An 18,377-nucleotide genomic window follows, 5' to 3' on the forward strand; every position below is an offset into this window, starting at 1 on the left:
ACAGCACAGGGAGCTGTATTCAATATCTTGTAATAAACTAATGGAAAAGAATATATATATATATATCACTTTGCTGTACACCAGAAATTAACATTGTAAATCAACTGTATGTCAATAAATTTTTTTATTTAGAAAGGCATGTTTAGACTGTTCAGAGATGAAAGTGCAGGTAAGAATAGGTTGGGGTGGGAAGTTGACTATAAAAAGAACCATTAGAAATTCTAGAAGTCAGAAATATATTCATTGATTGTATGAACTAAAATGGAACTGAATGGATGAAGAGAAGAATGAGTATGATAAGTTGTAGACAGAATTAGTGAATTTTCTGTTTTTCTGACTGAATCTTAACAGATAGAGCCTCTAGCCTTCACATCGGAGCTCTCCTGATTATCTATGGTGCTTTTAAAGTTCTTGTGTTTCTAATTGTTTTCCTGGCCATACTTACCCATTCTGTGCTACATTGTAGTATTTGTGATCTGATTCAATGTGTTTGCCTTCCTTTTTATTTCATTCTTTCTTGGGTCATGTAACCTGCATGTCCTCATTATGACTGATCAACCCAGCTCCAAAGCTCAACTTCTCTGACCTTGAATTTCTGGTTAATTTTTACCAGTTAATCTGTCTTTTGTGAGTCTTGTTTCTTTGCCAGTCACTTTCACTCATGGTCATCCATGACTCTGGGATTCTAGATTTTTTGTTTTTACAAATGACAAATTGACCTTTCATACTTTCTCTAAGCCAAGGAAGAGTCAATAGAAAAGCACCACAATAGAAAAGGAGTTCAGTACGTACAAAAAAGAGACTTGAATGGATAAAAAACAACAAAACTACTATACAAAAAAATGGGTGATCATATTAATAGAGATTTGCCAGTTAAATCAATAAAATACTGTATTTCCATTTATTTTGGATTGTTTGATTTAATATCCATCATAGAGGAGACACCAATTATCTGGTCACTCTAGTGCTGGTTTGATGGATGTTTGAACAGATTGGTGATGGGTTCAGAGATGAAGGCTTATGTGGGCTTTTAGGGGAGGAAAACTTTCCTTCTCTTCCGGGTTCATTGTCTGATCTAATAATTAAATTTATGTAAGACAGATAAACAGGGAAAAACATTTAATTTTGTATATACGAGAGCCCATAAAAATATGAGACTCAAAGAAATGACCAGACAGGCAGATATTATACCTTTTAGACAAAGAAATAATACCTTGATGAAGAATTGACAAGGTAAAGGGGTTTGCCCTTGGCATAGCAAATTCATGAAAAAGTAACAAGTTTTGTTTAAATAGTCTTAGCCCTAAATTCCTTATCTCTGTTGATAAGGATGCCTTCCACTCTCCTGGAATAGAGGGTAGCCTCACAGGGCGATTTATTTCCTGCTATCAGTGGGGACAGAGGAAAGTCAGAGTATCCTTATACCAGTTTTCTCCTAAGTAACTTTACTTTCCTAAGTATTTAATTCAAAGTAACATGCCAAAGTGGCATAGTTTGGGATGGCATATTCGGCTAACCTTCAGGTCCAACATAATGGATTTCCCATAACCTAGACTGAGCTAGCTATTACGTAGAAAATCTAGTCTATTCTACCATAATTTGGACATTAAAGAAGAAAGTCATCATTTTTGGTTGATGTAAGAGGAAGATGAAATTTGAATTGGGTTTTGAGAGATAGGCAGGATTTGAAAAGTTGAAAAAAGAGAAAACATTATTCTGGGCATCATTCCAGAAATAAAAGGCAGTATGAATATTTACATGGAAGGTGAATATGAAATGTTTGGAAGGACAGCGAGTAGATCAGTCTGGCTAGAGGAAATGAAGTTGAGGCATACAGTTCAGTTCAGTTCAGTCGCTCAGTCATGTCAGATACAAGACAGGGCCAAAAAGGTAAGAGATAAGGCTAGAGGGCAGGTGTAGAAAGCTTTGTAATCAGTCTGGATTTTATATAACAGATGATAGGATAAACTAGTTAAAACCAGAAATTAAAAGAAATTAGGAAGATTATCTTTTTTTCTTTTTCTGGCTGCACTGAGTCTTTACTGCATGCAGGCTTTCTCTAGTTGAGTCATACAGGGGCTTTATGCCTGGGACAGGTGAGATCTTACTTCCCAGATGAGGGATCGAACACACATCCCTCACATTGGAAGGCAGATTCTTAACCCCTGGACCACCAGGGAGTTCCCAGGAAGAGTAATCTAAAAGAACATTTGAGATTACTTAAGGGCTAGACTTTCTCCATCTCTTGTTTTTTTTCTTCCTCCATTTCCCTACTCCACTTTCAGTTAAAATTCAGTCTCAAAATAATTTTTATTGAATTATAATTAAAATAGATAAATAAATTATTAGTTTCAAGTGTGAAAAAAAAAAAAAGAAGTGACCACCAGGGGTGCTGCAGACCCGAGGGGACCTAACTTTTATTCATCTTTGTCAGGAGCTCTATCTACTACCACTTCTATGAACTTCATTTTAAAGACAAGCTGTGCCTTTTATTTGGCTTCCCAGGTGACACAGTGGTAAAGAATCTGCCTGCCAATGCAGAAGGTACAGGTTCATTCCCTGGATCAGGAAAATCCCCTGGAGAACGAAATGGCCACCCACTCCAGTATTCTTGCTTAGGAAATCCCATGGTCAGAGGAGCCTGGCGGACTACAGTCCATTGGATCACAGAGTCATACATAACTGAGCACCCACACATGCCTCTATTCACCTGAATTTTATTATGATGCTGGGCCCAAGGATGCAAAAACCTTTGGGATGTTAATGAATGAAAAATTTGAAGTACTATTGTCTGTTATACCAGTTTTCAATTTATTGTTTCAACTCCAAATTCAGCTTTGTGATACAGACGTATTGTGTTTTGCTTTATTATTTATTTATTAATCTGTTTGCTGTAGGTTTGTCATGCTACTACTAAGTCACTTCAGTCGTGTCAGACTCTGTGCAACCCCATAGACGGCAGCCCACCAGGCTCCCCCGTCCCTGGGATTCTCCAGGCAAGAAAACTGGAGTGGGTTGCCAGTTCCTTCTCCAATGCATGAAAGTGAAAAGTGAAAGTGAAGTCGCTCAGTTGTCATGCTGCTGCTGCTGCTGCTAAGTCGCTTCAGTCGTGTCTGACTCTGTGCGACCCCATAGACGGCAGCCCACCAGGCTCCCCCATCCCTAGGATTCTCCAGGCAAGAACACTGGAGTGGGTTGCCATTTCCTTCTCCAAAGCATGAAAGTGAAAAGTGAAAGTGAAGTCGCTCAGTTATCATAAATGCCCTTAATTATGTTGAATATGCTCCATTGCTCAGTTGTTTCTGACTCTTTTTGCTACCCCATGGACTGTAGCCTGCCAGGCTCCTCTGTTCATGGGATTTTCTCAGCATGAGTACTGAAGTAGGTTGCCATTCCTTCTTCTAGTGGATCTTCCTGACCCAGGGTTCCAACCCGTGTGTCCTGTGTCTCCTGCACTGCAGGCTGATTCTTTATCCCTGAATCACTGGGGAAGCCCCTGTGTTGAAATATGTTTCCTCTGTACCCACTTTGATGAGAGTTTTTGTCATGAAGAGATACTGAATTTTATCAAATTGGTGATATTTGTGTGATTTTTATCTTGCCTTTTGTTACTGTAGTGTATCACATTGATTGACTTTCATATGTTGAGCCATCTTTGTAATCTTAGAATAAATCCAAATTGATCATGGTGTGTGATTTTTTTAATGTATAATTGAGTTCAGTGTACTAATTTTTTTGTTAGCTAATATTTTTAAAGGATTTTTGCATCAATATTCATCAAAGATATTCACCTGTAATTTTCTTTTTTGTTGTAAGTTCAGTTCAGTTCAGTTCAGTCGCTCAGTCGTGTCCGACTCTTTGCAACCCTATGAATCGCAGCAGGCCTCCCTGTCCATCACCAACTCCCAGAGTTCACTCAGACTCACGTCCATCGAGTCAGTGATGCCATCCAGCCATCTCATCCTCTGTCGTCCCCTTCTCCTCCTGCCCCCAATCCTTCCCAGCATCAGAGTCTTTTCCAATGAGTCAACTCTGCATGAGGTGGCCAAAGTACTGGAGTTTCAGCTTTAGCATCATTCCTTCCAAAGAAATCCCAGGGTTGATCTCCTTCAGAATGGACTGGCTGGATCTCCTTGCAGTCCAAGGGACTCTTAAGAGTCTTCTCCAACACCACAGTTCAAAAGCATCAATTTTTCGGCCCTCAGCCTTCTTCACAGTCCAACTCTCACATCCATACATGATACAGGAAAAACCATAGCCTTGACTAGACGGACCTTTGTTGGCAAAGTAATGTCTCTGCTTTTCAATATGCTATCTAGGTTGGACATAACTTTCCTTCCAAGGAGTAAGTGTCTTTTAATTTCATGGCTGCAGCACCATCTGCAGTGATTTTGGAGCCCCCCCAAAATAAAATTATACATAAATCAGTATTTTAAAAAGTAGAATTAATTACTGAAAGATTTATGAAATTAGAATTTTAAATTGACTATAATCCACCTTATATTTTTAGGTACCATTTTTCTTTGGTTTGATGAACAGAACTGATCATTTCAAGAGGAATATTTAAGTGTTTATCAAGAAATACACAGGATTTTCATCCTTAGAGTTGAGTAGATTAACTAACACAATATATTCAATCAAGATTAAAATTTTGGGTAAAACAGGAAGACACAGTTCTTGTCAAATATGGACGAAAATCTGGTCACAACTTGATCCATAGTGGTTGAATTAAATGGAATAACACTGTCTATCATGTCTGCTAGCCTGAGATCTCACAGTCTACTTCCTCTTTTTCTTCTTTCCTGTCTTAACAAACTTTTGATAGCAAAGCAAGCAACCTTTTATGAGAAGGAAAATAACAGTTGTCATACAGGCCAGCAGGAACCCAGTCATATCCAGGGAGTGGTACTGGAAGCAGTTGAGGTAGTCAGCTGGCCACAGGTGCTTGGCTCCTTTGTGGCACATGACAAACTCAATCCAGAAGACTGCTCGGTCTAGGAGCTTCATAGGCTGATCACGTAGAATGGTTGATAACCTCATCACATTCTCTGTATACCTAAAGGAAAACCAAAGAGACATTAATTTATACAACAAACCAGAAAAGATAAATGTGTGAAATTTTCATGCAGATGGTATAAATGAATGCCACATAAAGGAAAGAAAATATATTATTTTCCTTAGGGACAATTATAGAGAGCTTATGGGCTAGAATTTGTTAAATGAATAGAATTTCAAGCTAAGAGAGAAAAGATGGGGAAGGAGAAACATTGAAGCCTAAAGAGTAGAATTAGTTAAGTCCCTAAGGCAAAGAAAGAGAAAGAAGAGAAGAAATAAATACATGATTTGAGTGTTCAAAGCTGGAATCATCCAGTAAAGAATTTTTAATAAGTTTCAAAATGCTGTCATAACCCAGAGATACCTGGTATATCTATGATGAGGTTCAGAGATACATTCAGGCAGGGATGAGGAGGAGTAGCCCAGAAATTGATGATGATCTTTTATTAGTGAAGTAACAGTTAAAAGTGTGGCAGTGAATTGCCTTGGTTTGAATCCTGACTCTGACACTTATTTGCTGCCTGTTTTTCATTCTTCCTAGTTCACAGTTTTTTATTGTGAAATGGAATGAATGGAAATAGTACCTTATCTGATTATTTTGAAGAATAATGTGTTGATTCTTAGAGGCATTCCTAGCATAAAGTAAGCTCTCAGCAAATGTTTGCTAATATTGTTTTCCTTGTTAGTTATTTTAGAATCTGGAGAAGGCTCAACATTTCACTTTCAGGCTTTGCAGTTACATTTATTTCTACAGTTGAAATGATGATGGACTAACAGTCAAGAAAGAAGGAGGAATAAAGAAATTCAGGAGCTCTGAATCACAAAGTGCTACAACATGGCACTGTAGCGATAATTATTGAGGTAACTTCTCTCCCTGTTCTGTACAAAACATATGGGGAGCACTGGGTTTTTGAGAAAAGGTCAGTAATCCAGACATATTTTTGTTATACTCTAGGGAAAGACTATAATGAAAAAGTTACTTAGTATGTGCCAAAAGACTTAGTACACCTTGTAGAGTTTCATAAACATTCAGTATATATCTGGTAATAAATTATTTTCATTTTTGGACAGCAGCTTTACAATACTAAAGATTAAGAAATGTATAAAGATACTAGAGAGATGTACTTTTACATAAAAACCACCAAATGAAGCCTATAGCTCTTAAAAAAGAAGAAACTGTGATTCTTATGGTACTCATTTATTGTATTTGTGCTAAAATAAAAATAATACTACTTTTAAAACAAAATTGTCCACTGTCACTGTGCTATTATTATCAATATATTCTCAAAATGTTTTCTTTCCAAAGTTACCATGAAGCAAAAGGGGGAAGATATATACATCATAGTTATGATATTAATAATAATAATATTGAAATTAATGCATATCCTGAAATAATTTGGAAATCTAATATTCCTGGTTTAAGAAAATTTGGCTTTTCTACAGGAATATCCCAATGTATATCTTCTAAATTAATTACATTATGATTTTACATTCTTCTAAATAACATAACAACCAAAAGAACTAAGAATATACCTATATTTATAAGTGATTCCTCTCATTCTAATGAGTAACTCTTCCAAAATTGTTCCACTATCCCTAAACCTGAGATAAACCTTTTCCCTAAAAACCACAGAGAAAAAACTCAATGTGACACTCAAAATGGTTACTGACAACTGTTTTAAAAGTGTTGAACAATCTTACTCCTCATTGTGTTTATATGAAGACTCATTTGTCTTCATATGAGAACTTCTCTAGGAAGAGTAGAAAAACAAAACTATACTTAAAAAGGATTATTAATGACTTGCTTCAAAGCATTGAGCAAATCTGTCCTTAACATTTTCCAAGTCCAATCTGACGGCTGCTCCCTTGGCCTTCATATGAGTGATGTTATCATGTTGATCAGCAAACAAAGGAAGGCCCACCATAGGGATCGCATGGTAGATCACCTTGTAAATGCCATTGGTTGCACCACGAGTTATGAAAGCTTTGGTTTTTGGATGGCCTAGGGTTGAGTGAATTTCAGTAGAATTATTAACTTTTAGTCTTAGAAATAAAATGAAAAATGGATATTATAAGGCACTGAAAGAAGCAGTGTCTTTTAGATAACAGATGATGATACATGGGAAACTGCATTTAAACTGCTTTCAGAACTCAGAGCAAGAATCCATTAAGTCTGCTGAAGAGGTAAGTGAAGACTTTCTGAAAAGAGTGCTTCGTCACTTTAATTCCACAAGTGAATCCAAGATTGAAAGGTGAAGAAATGGAAAGAACAGTCGGGATAAAAGGAAGCACATGAACAAAAAAAATAGGGAAGGGCATGTCAGAAATATTCTCTCTTAAAGAAATACTGAAGCTATTTATTCAGATAAGAAGGGAGTCAAGGCAACAGGAAGCATAATTGTAGTGGGAATGCAAGCAGAGGGAGGAAAAACCAAATTTTATCATGAAATGTGACATGGAATGCCCACATTTTATGTACTTATTACTGTTTCTATGCAGCCATGACCTTTCACACATAATGGCATAGACAAATGAGATTTTCAATGACAAGTATAAATATTTGAGAAATCATTAGGTGGTCTTCACTCTAGTGCAAAAATAGTCACAGATTACTAATAACTTGCAATTTACTTTATTTCATATACTAGCTCTCAAATTTAATAGTTACTGGTTTATTTCTTTTTGACTGTTATAGAAGGGAGCTAACTTATATCCACTTAATATAACTCATTATTTCATTAGAGTTTTTATTTTTTTATTTACAGAAAGGAAAGTGCATACAATCATGCATGCAATGAGAAATATTTTTACAAATTGATGTAATTGTGTTCAATTCTTTGTGACTCCATGGACTGTAGCCCACCAGGCTCCTCTCTCCATGGGTTTCTCCCAGCAAGAATACTGGAGTGGGTTGCCATTTCCTTCTCCAGGGGATCTTCTTGACCCAGGGATCGAATCCAGGTCTTCTGCATTGCAGGCAGATTCTTTACCATCTGAGCTATAGGGAAGTCTCTAATTTATCAATAATCAATTTAACTTATGCTGCGTAGGAAGTATAAGTTCTTTGAGATTGCAAATTGTTAAGCCCTACTTCCAACAAATATGGCAACTGGTAGTATCTTACATGAATCCAGAGTATTAGCACTATTACTAGTTTCAAAATTATTTGAATTTAGAAAAGAAAACCATGTTACTACTTTTAAATATCAATAAGGCTGTTGAAAAAGTTCCAAAATGATGTTGCTAAAATTTATTGAATCAGTCCTGAACATTTTGACAATGAGGCACAAAGCATTGACAGCACTGATTAATGTGGTTTGCTTGCCCAGTATCAAAATAAGATAACCAACTTTGATTCCCAAGCAATTCTTTTATCAGTATTTTAATTTACTAGCATTTGACTTCTACTTGTCATGTGAATGTAAAATAACTCTAAGTTCTCAGCAAAAAATTAGTGTAGGTGCTTAGAAGAAGACTATAATATCAGATAGCAAACTAAAAAGTAGTTCACAAATTTCCAAAACGATATTTAACATAGTAGAAGATAACAGCCAAGGGTATTTTACATAGTAGAAAATACATTACTACTATATTTTATGGAGGAGGAGGCAACTGAATCTTTTCCATGCCAGTCTTGCTCATACTTGACATCTTCTTACAGCCTCTTTTCCTTCCTCAATTTGGAGGAGAAACAGAGTCCACTAGGAGTCAGACTTTACAATGGGCAGGGTTCATTCTAAGGGCAGGACCCCATCTTCACACTTTGGTCTTTGATCTGACAGGGCCCAGTCAAACAGGGATGTTGATGTTTCTCTTTCTCTAAATCACTGTGGCTGGTTGGATGTCTGGAGGCAGTTTGGGGGGCCCTGACCATCCTTTCTCTATCTAGGTAGTTCCCTTGAAAAGCACACTGAATAGCACACTAAAATTTAGAGGAAATAAAAGGGGCCAGGATTACCTCGCAAGTATACATTGCATGGCACATTTCAGGCTTTTATCAAAATTAACATTATTGTGCTACTATGCTTACTGGATCATCAAAAAAGCAAGAGAGTTCCAGAAAAACATCTATTTCTGCTTTATGGACTATGTCAATGCCTTTGACTGGATTACAATAAATTGAGGAAAATTCTGAAAGAGATGGGAATACCAGACCACCTGACCTGCCTCTTGAGAAACCTGTATGCAGGTCTGGAAGCAACAGTTAGAACTGAACATGGAACAACAGACTGGTTCCAAATAGGAAAAGGAGTAGGTCAAGGCTGTATATTGTCACCCTGCTTATTTAACTTATATGCAGAGTACATCATGAGAAATGCTGGGCTGGAGGAAGACAAACTGAAATCAAGATTGCCGGACGAAATATCAATAACCTCAGGTATGCAGATGGTACCACCCTTATGGCAGAAAGTGAAGAGGAACTAAAGAGCCTCTTGATGAAAGTGAAAGAAGAGAGTGAAAAAGTTGGCTTAAAGCTCAACATTCAGAAAACTAAGATCATGGCATCTGGTCCCATCACTTCATGGCAAATACATGGGGAAACAGTGGAAACAGTGGCTGACTTTATTTTTCTGGGCTCTGAAATCACTGTAGATGGTGATTGCAGACATGAAATTAAAAGACACTACTCCTTGGAAGGAAAGTTATGACCAAACTAGACAGCATATTCAAAAGCAGAGACATTACTTTGTCAACAAAGGTCCGTCTAGTCAAGGCTATGGTTTTTCCAGTAGTCGTGTATGGATGTGAGAGTTGGACTATAAAGAAAGCTGAGTGCTGAAGAATTGATGCTTTTCTTAAATTTAATTTTATTTTATTTTTAAACTTTACATAATTGTATTAGTTTTGCCAAATATCAAAATGAATCTGCCACAGGTATACATGTGTTCCCCATCCTGAACCCTCCGCCCTCCTCCCTCCCCATACCATCCCTCTGGGAATTTATGCTTTTGAACTGTGGTGTTGGAGAACACTCTTAAACACCAATACAGTATACTAACGCATATATATGGAATTTAGAAAGATGGTAACAATAACCCTGTGTACGAGACTGCAAAAGAGACACCAATGTATAGATCAGTCTTATGGACTCTGTGGGAGAGGGAGAGGGTGGGGAGATTTGGGAGAATAGCATTGAAACATGTATAATATCATGTATGAAACGAGTCGCCAGTCCAGGTTCGATGCACGGTACTGGATGCTTGGGGCTGGTGTACTGGGACGACCCAGAGGGAGGGTAGGGGAGGGAGGAGGGAGGAGGGTTCAGGATGGGGAACGCGGGTATGTATACTTGTGGCGGATTCATTTCGATATTTGGCAAAACTAATACAATATTGTAAAGTTTAAAAAAAAAAAAAAAAAGAGTCCCTTGGACTGCAAGGAGATCCAACCAGTCCATCCTAAAGGAAATTAGTACTGGGTGTTCATTGGAAGGACTGATGTTGAAGCTGAAACTCCAATAGTTTGGCCACCTGATACAAAGAGTTGACTCATTTGAAAAGACCCCGATGTTGGGAAATATTGAAGGCGGGAGGACAAGGGGATGACAGACGATGAGATGGTTGGATGGCATCACCAACTCAATGTACATGGGTTTGGGTGGACTCTGGGAGTTGGTGATGGACAGGGAGGCCTGGCGTGCTGCAGTTCATGGGATCACAAAGAGTCAGACATGACTGAGCGACTGAACTGACTGACTGATGTTTACTGTTAAAATTTAACTCCTGAGAACATCTGTATGTGTACTGTATCCTCTGGAGTCCTTCAAGGTAAAGGAGTAAATAACAGGGCATAATTTGGCAATTTCTGTACCTGCCCACACTACTATTATAATACCAGAATTCACAATGCATCTCTTAAATATACTTTCTTATCACAATATTACTTCAAAATTCTCATCAATCAAAGGCACGCTGTGCTACTTTAGCACCTGCTGTGTATATTTTGGTTTTTAAATATATATATGAGGGGCTTCCATGCTGGCTCAATGGTAAAGAATCTGCTTGCAATGCAGGAGACACAGTTCACTTCCTGGGTTGGGAAGATCCTGTGGAGAAGAAAATGGCAGTCCACTTTATTATTCTTGCCTGGGAAATCCAACAAACATAGAAGCCTGGCAGGCTACAGTCCATGGGGCCACAAAAGAGTTGGATACAACTTAGTGATTAAGCAATACCAACAACATAAATATTTGAGATAAGCTGAAGCTATTAAAATGGTTTATCTTTCTTACAGAAGATGTCTAAAATCTGACCTTTTATAGAGTGTAACCAAGTTATTAAATATTTATTTATGTATTTATTTTAATTAGAGGCTAATTACTTTACAATATTGTTTTGGTTTTGCCATACATCAACATGAATCCACCACGGGTGTACAACGTGTTCCCAATCCTGAACCCCCCTCCCACCTCCCTCCCCATAAAGAAAAACACCAACTTATTAAATGTTAATAGTTGCCCACTGGTTAAGTTACTGTGCATACCTTTTGTGGAATCTGGGCAAGGGCTGATGCAATAATATTAGCTCTTTCTTCTGACATGTTAGAAGTTTTCTTCTAACAATTGACCCCAAAGAAAACACCACAATCCCATTTTCTCCAGAGGTCTGCACAAACTCTTTAATTTCCCGTGAAAAAAAGCATTTGCTCCATCACAAAAGAGCAACAGCATACGAAACATTTGTTGAAGGATGACTACAAACAGTTAAAGAGAAAATCTGATATTTTGAGGAATTATTAGAGTTGCGGCTGTTTTTCAAAATATTGTGGTAAAATACATATAAAGCTTACCACTTTAATTACTCCTAAGTGTATAGCTTAGTAAAGTATATTCATATTCTGCAACTAATCTCCAGAACTTTCTCATCTGGCAAAAGTGGTAGTCTATGTCCATTAAGAAACTCTATTTTCTTCTTTTCCCAGCCCCTGGCAACCTTCATTCTTCTCTATGTTTCTACTAATTTTACTAGTCTGGATACCTCATGTCAGTTGAGTTTTACAGTATTTGTTTTTTTTGTGATTTACTTATTTCACTCATGTAAGATTCTTCATTGTGACAAATGTCAAAATTTTCTTTTAAAACCTGAGTAATATTTCATTGTTTGTAGATACCACATTTTGTTTATGGATTTATCTGTTGATGGACACTTTGGTTGCTTCAGCCTCTTGGCTGTTGTGAATAGTGCTTTCGTGAATGTGGTGTGCAAATAGATCTTGGGATCCTAATATCAATTCCTTTGGATACATGCCCAGAAGAGGAATTTATGGACTTTAATTATATTTTCAAATTTTTGAAGAATATCCAAATTGTCTTCAGTAATAGCTGTCTTTTAAGACTTCACTCCTTAGGTCCTTGAGAAGGATATGTGTGATTTGAAGACAGTTTTTTCTATTAGGTATATTTGTGGGAATGTTTGTGTGTGTGTGTGTGTAAGCAAGAAATGAGATAAAGCCAGTACACATAGTAATGAGGGGATAATATAAGCTTAACACGATTATGCTTAGACTCTTTATCAGTAATGTTATCAATTACTAACATAGATTCTTAGCAGGAGGGATGACCACAGGATCTTAAGTCACCTTTAATTCTCTCTCTCTCTCTTTTTTTTAGAACATTCTAAAGCCTTTATTAGTATCAGGTAGATTATTTCATTATAACACTTGTTAACTTTGAGACAGCCATTGAAATAACTTACTGGCAGTTACCTAAGGCCCCTAGGAGCAAAATCTCAGTTTGGGGTTGGGTAGATAAATATCATGTGATTAATGTGCCCCAATTAAAGGGGCAAAGCTACTGTACAGTAGGTCTCCGTACATATCTTAAGTACACAGGTGCCTTGCAAACCTGAAATGCACAAGACCTCCTTTTATATAGTTTGATATTTATAATACATGAATACAACTGAGTTTCTCTGGTGGCATTTGCCACTGGAAGTTGAAGGATTTAAAAAGGTTTGTCATTATGTAATGATGGTGCCTAAAACCTCTATTTTTATGGTATTTTTGTGAATTGCTAGGTTTTATACATATTTTCAAACATACAATTCAAACACCTTTTAATTCTAATGACATTAATTATAGAAAATTGTAAAAGTAAATTCAGAGTACTAAAATAAGCAAATGAAATACCTTTTCCAGCTTCGAATTTTCAAATTAGGAATGTCTCTTCCGAACACTCAGACATTTTTTTTTTCTTTTTAGGGATGGGAGGGGGCAAAATTGAGAGGATTAGTGTAAAGAAAAGCCATCTTTTCAATGTAATCTTTACAAAATGACATACACCTCTATATTTGAGCATATAAACCTTGTATAGGAGAATTTTAAACATTTCAAAGTTAAATCTAAAACATTCAAGCATGACATCATAAAAATATTCAAAATAACTTGATTTGGGTTACTATATAATTCCATAAAGCTAAAGTTACATTTAGGCATAAACCTTCGGTAAATATGGCAACAGCAACCATCAAAAGCATATTTGCCAGCAGTTTCCCATACCTCTGTATAAAATAGTATTCCAAAGAAGCACGACCTAGCAGAATTACCCATTCTTCCTAAGACTTTCATCACTGGTATCACCCAATACCCCACTTCTGTTGGGTGAAGGGCAAATTATCATGAGAGGGTTTTTTCCGTTTTTTTAAAAAAATGAGTAGAAACCAAGGAAGAAAATTTTAAAACATAGGTTTAAGATTTATCTGCAGATGAGTCAAAACGCCCCAACTTGTCTACATTTTAATAAATGTCAGGCAAATTGTAGTAGTTTCTGTCCCAGTAGCTGCCTGAATAAAGCCAGTCCTGGGCTCCGCTGTAGGGATTAGGGCCTTGATGGAACCACCTCGTCTTCCAGTCCTCCTCCGACTTGGACCTGTTCTTGCGGGCCGCTCTCTGTTTCTCCTCGAGTGGCTTTTTTTCTTCACTAGCTTGATCTATCTCCCCGTTCTACATGGCTCTAATGTCAGGCCGCAGCTTGCAGTCTGTCTTAGGAATCACGCTCTCCATCTCCTTGTCTACTTCATTCAAAACCATTGCAAAGCTAGTAAAATTGTACATCTGGGCTGAGTTCGGAGGCCGCGGGGCTATTCGCCACAGGAGAACGCTCCTGGGGATGACGAACACGCTCTCAGAATCCGGCATTGGCATTTCATCCGACTCCTCAGAAGCGCTCACCTGTTTGCTGTTTTTCTTCTCTTCAGTATTTTTCTTATCATTTTTTTTGTAAGCATCAAACGTGGCTGGGTCAACACTGTACAAACATTCTGTCCATTTCCCATAGAGGGCACGGAGCTTCTTTTTGCTTTTATCTTGAATGTAGCCTTCAACTTTGTGTAATTCTTTACCAAAAAGGCCGCACGGCTTAAAATTCAACACACATTTGTCCCCAGTCTTGTGGTTTGTGATCTCCACGTTGCCGCACTGCTCAATCCAGAGCTTTCCCACGATGATGTTGTGCACACAGCACGTAGGATTCGTCCACGTATATGCTTCATTGTGTTCAAGAAGCTCCAACGTGATGGTTCCTTTGGGTTCTGCTTCTACGCTCTTCCCCCAGAACTTCAGTTTGGGATAGATTGAGCCATGAAAGATGAAATCATTGTTTAATCCTTCAGCATGAAATGCACTAATGGGTGGGTGATGGCTGACCTGCTCAGAGATGAGTCTGAAACCAAGGTCATCTCGAACTAACTCGTAAGTCTCTCCCAGGAGTGGGTTGAAAGGCTTTCCAGTGCGTTCCCACTGCGAGGCAACAGCGGAGACAGCAAATGCAGCCACACACTGCATCCCTTCCACAGGATCAGCGAGCGAACTGGCCTTGTGGATGAGGTATGTATGCTCCATATAGTCAGTGAGTCGCTGGAGGAAGCTCAAAGGCTCATTAAATACAACTGGCATGGTGATCTTGGAGAGTTCCATTCCGATGCATTTTCTGAGGATGCTCCAGATACTGAAGTCATTTCTGGAAAACATACGGGAAGGCAGGCTTGTTCTGACAGTGCATCATAGAACTCGTCCTCACTAAAGATGCTCAGAGGCGGGGAACCTTTAACCAGAGACTGCTCTAATTCGTGATGTTCAGTGGCTACAGTCGCCAGCGCTTCTGATAAAATTTTGTTTTTTTCTTGTTCCTGTTCCAATTTAAAATTCCTCACCTGGGCCGGGGTCGGGGCTCCCCCCGGCGGCGCCCTCCGCCCGGCGCAGCTCGCAGCTCTCGCAAGAACGCGCTCGACCTGTCCCTCCGCCTCCTCTCCAGCCCAGCTGCGAGGCGCGATCCAGGGCGGCACCGCAAGGGCTCTCTAAGTCACCTTCGCGCGGCCCGCCCCCGGCTCCCGGCGAGGTCGAGCAGGGAGAGAGGCGCGGCCCAGGACTAGCGCCCGGGCCGCCCGAGGTCCGCGCTGGCCCTTCCGCCGCACCGCCGCCCTCCGGGGCTACAGCCGGCGAATGAATCTAATTCTTTATTGTTGTAGTTCTACTACATTATCTGTTTACTCCAGTCAGACTTTATAGGGAATTATTTTAGCTTAGTCATTACTGTTTCACTTCTCTATGAGCATTAAGAAAGAATTATAATATAAATGACTTTATCAGTTGGTCAGCTCTGTAATTTTTATGCCTTACTTTAAACTCTTTCAGAATTTCTAAAACACTCTAAATCATTAATCACTGACATTGAAGAGTCTGGTATTATGGTTTGGAAGTTCTGTAAAGCAATCCTTTGAGTCCTATTTATATATGACCCAGAGATATGCCCATGTCGTTACATATTTCAGTGACCATATTGCTGAGTTTGTTTACATATTACACCCTTTGCCCTGAGCTCATATTGTATGATCAATGTCACAGTCGGCTGTGCTGTATGCAACTGCTGTGAGGGACTCTTGCCATCATCTCAGTGGGTACCCCAGAGAGCACCTGTTCCCCAGTGGGACAACATTATCCTGATACAAAATAAATAGGAACATCACAATAAAAAGCTATAAGACAATATCCAGGATGAATATACATGCAAAAATTCTCATCCAAATATCAGTAAACCAAATTCAAGAATACATTAAGAGGACCATATAGCATGACCAAGTGAGATTTATCCCTGAGAGGAAAGGATGGTTTAACATACCAAAATCAAATGTAATACTTTATACCAATAGAATACAAGACAAAATAACTTGATCATTTCAGTAGATGCAGAAAATGCATTTGACAAGACAAAAAAAAATCCTTTTATGATTAAAAACCCTCAACATACTGGATATAGAAAGAACATACCTCAATAATAACAGCCATATATGACAAATCCGAAGGTAACATTATACACAATGGTGAAAAGTTAAAGGTTTTTATCTAAGATCAGAAACAAGACCAGGAGGCCCACTCCCACACTTAGTCAGTTTAACCTAGAAGTTCTTGCTAGAACAATTAGGTAAGACAAAGGAATCAAAGGATCCAAATCAAAAAGAATGAATAAAAATTATCACTTTTTGCAGATGACAAATTTTTTTTGTATAGAAAATCCCAGACAGTCAACCATAAAACTGAACTAATCAACAAATTAAGTAAAGTTGCAAGATACAAGGAGAAGGCAATGGCACCCAATTCCAGTACTCTTGCCAGAAAAATCCCATGGACGGAGGAGCCTGGTAGGCTGCAGTCCATGGGGTCGCTAAGAGTCGGACATGACTGAGTGACTTCCCTTTCACTTTTCACTTTCATGTATTGGAGAAGGAAATGGCAACCCACTCCAGTATTCTTGCCTGGAGAATCCCATGGATGAAAGAGCCTGATGGGCTGCTGTCTATAGGGTCGCACAGAGTTGGACATGACTGAAGCCACTTAGCAGCAGCAGCAGCAGCAAGATATAAAATCAACATACAGAAATCAGTTGGATTTCTGTATACTAACAATGAAACATCTGAAAAAAAAGTATCTCATTCACAACAGCATCAAGAATAAGAAAATAACTATAAATAAATTTAACCATTGAAGTGAAAGATCTGTATAATGATAACTACAAGACTTTGTTGAAAGAAATAGAATAAAACACAAAGAAATAGTTAAGTGTCCACACTATCCAAAGCCAAAGATAACACACCTCTCAATTTCAAATTATAGTACAAAGTTACAGTATTTAAAACAATATGGCATTGGCCTAAAAATAGACACATAGGACAAGGGAACAGAATACAGGATTCAGAATTAAATCCTTGCATGTACAGTCAACTAATATTCAACAATGAAGGCAAGAACACCCAATCTTGAAAGGTTAGTCTCTTCTTTCTCTTCTGAGGAAACTAGATTAACACATGCAAAAAAAAAAAAAAAAATGAAATAAGACCTCTAACTTACACCACTCACAAAAATTATTCAAAAATGGATCAATGGTTTAAATATAAGACCAAAAATCATAACACTCCTAAAAGAAACTCTTATTTTTTTTTTGGATATGACATCAAAATGACAACAAAAGAAAAAGAAATCAACTAAGTGGAACTAAATCAAACATAAAAGTTTCTGCACAGCAAAAGAAACAATCAGTAAGATAAAAATGCAACCTACAGTATAGGAGAAAAATATTGCAAACCACACATGAAAAGAGGCATTAACATCTTATTTATATATATATTTATAAATAGTAAATAATATATATTATTTATATATAATATATAATATAAATAATTATATATATAACTCATACATCTCAATAATCACAAAATTCATTGTAATTAGCAGATAGACAGGATAGACATTTTTCCAGAGGTACCCAAATGGCCAGCAGGTATATGAAGAGATGTTTAACATCACTGATACTCAGGGTAATGGAAATCAAAACCTCAATGAGATACCATCTCACAACTGTTAGAAAGTCTACCATCAAGAATATAAGCAATACATGTTGATGAGATGTGGAGAAAAGGAAATGTAAATTGGTTGAGTGTCTATGGAAAACAAAATGAAGTTTTCTACAAAATTAGAAATATATCTATTATGTGATCCAGAAATTTCACCTCTGGGTATATACCTAAAGAAAGCAAAAGCAGTGTAGTGAAGAGATCTATGCTTCTATGTTTGTTGCAGCATTATTCATGGAGCCAAGGGGAAAATTCCAGTCCCTTATAATGAAAAAATAAAATGGCTGTCTGAGCAGGCCTTAGAAATAGCTGTGAAAAGAAGAGAAGCAAAAAGTAAAGGAGAAAAGGAAAGATATACCCATTTGAATGCAGAGTTCCAAAGAATAGCAAGGAGAGAGAAGCCTTCCTTAGTGATCAATGCAAAGAAACAGAGGAAATCAATAGAATGGTAAAGACTAGAGATCTCTTCAAGAAAATTAG

General features: G+C 37.8%; 1 protein-coding gene and 1 pseudogene across 1 annotated transcript; both read right to left on the reverse strand.

Moving 5' to 3' along the window:
* Window positions 1–4,760: 4,760 nt before the first annotated feature.
* LOC104968907 (UDP-glucuronosyltransferase 2B15-like) lies at window positions 4,761–11,595 on the reverse strand (annotated as a pseudogene).
* Window positions 11,596–12,654: 1,059 nt separating this feature from the next.
* On the reverse strand, window positions 12,655–15,494 carry LOC781280 (oxysterol-binding protein-related protein 1-like). Its single transcript, XM_059887780.1, is given in 2 exon segments — window positions 12,655–15,203; window positions 15,357–15,494. A coding segment is annotated over 1 exon segment (1,233 nt). The 5' UTR covers window positions 15,022–15,203; window positions 15,357–15,494; the 3' UTR covers window positions 12,655–13,788.
* Window positions 15,495–18,377: the final 2,883 nt, after the last annotated feature.

The sequence above is a fragment of the Bos taurus genome, chromosome 6 (assembly GCF_002263795.3).
Source record: "Bos taurus isolate L1 Dominette 01449 registration number 42190680 breed Hereford chromosome 6, ARS-UCD2.0, whole genome shotgun sequence".
Lineage (NCBI taxonomy): Eukaryota > Metazoa > Chordata > Mammalia > Artiodactyla > Bovidae > Bos > Bos taurus.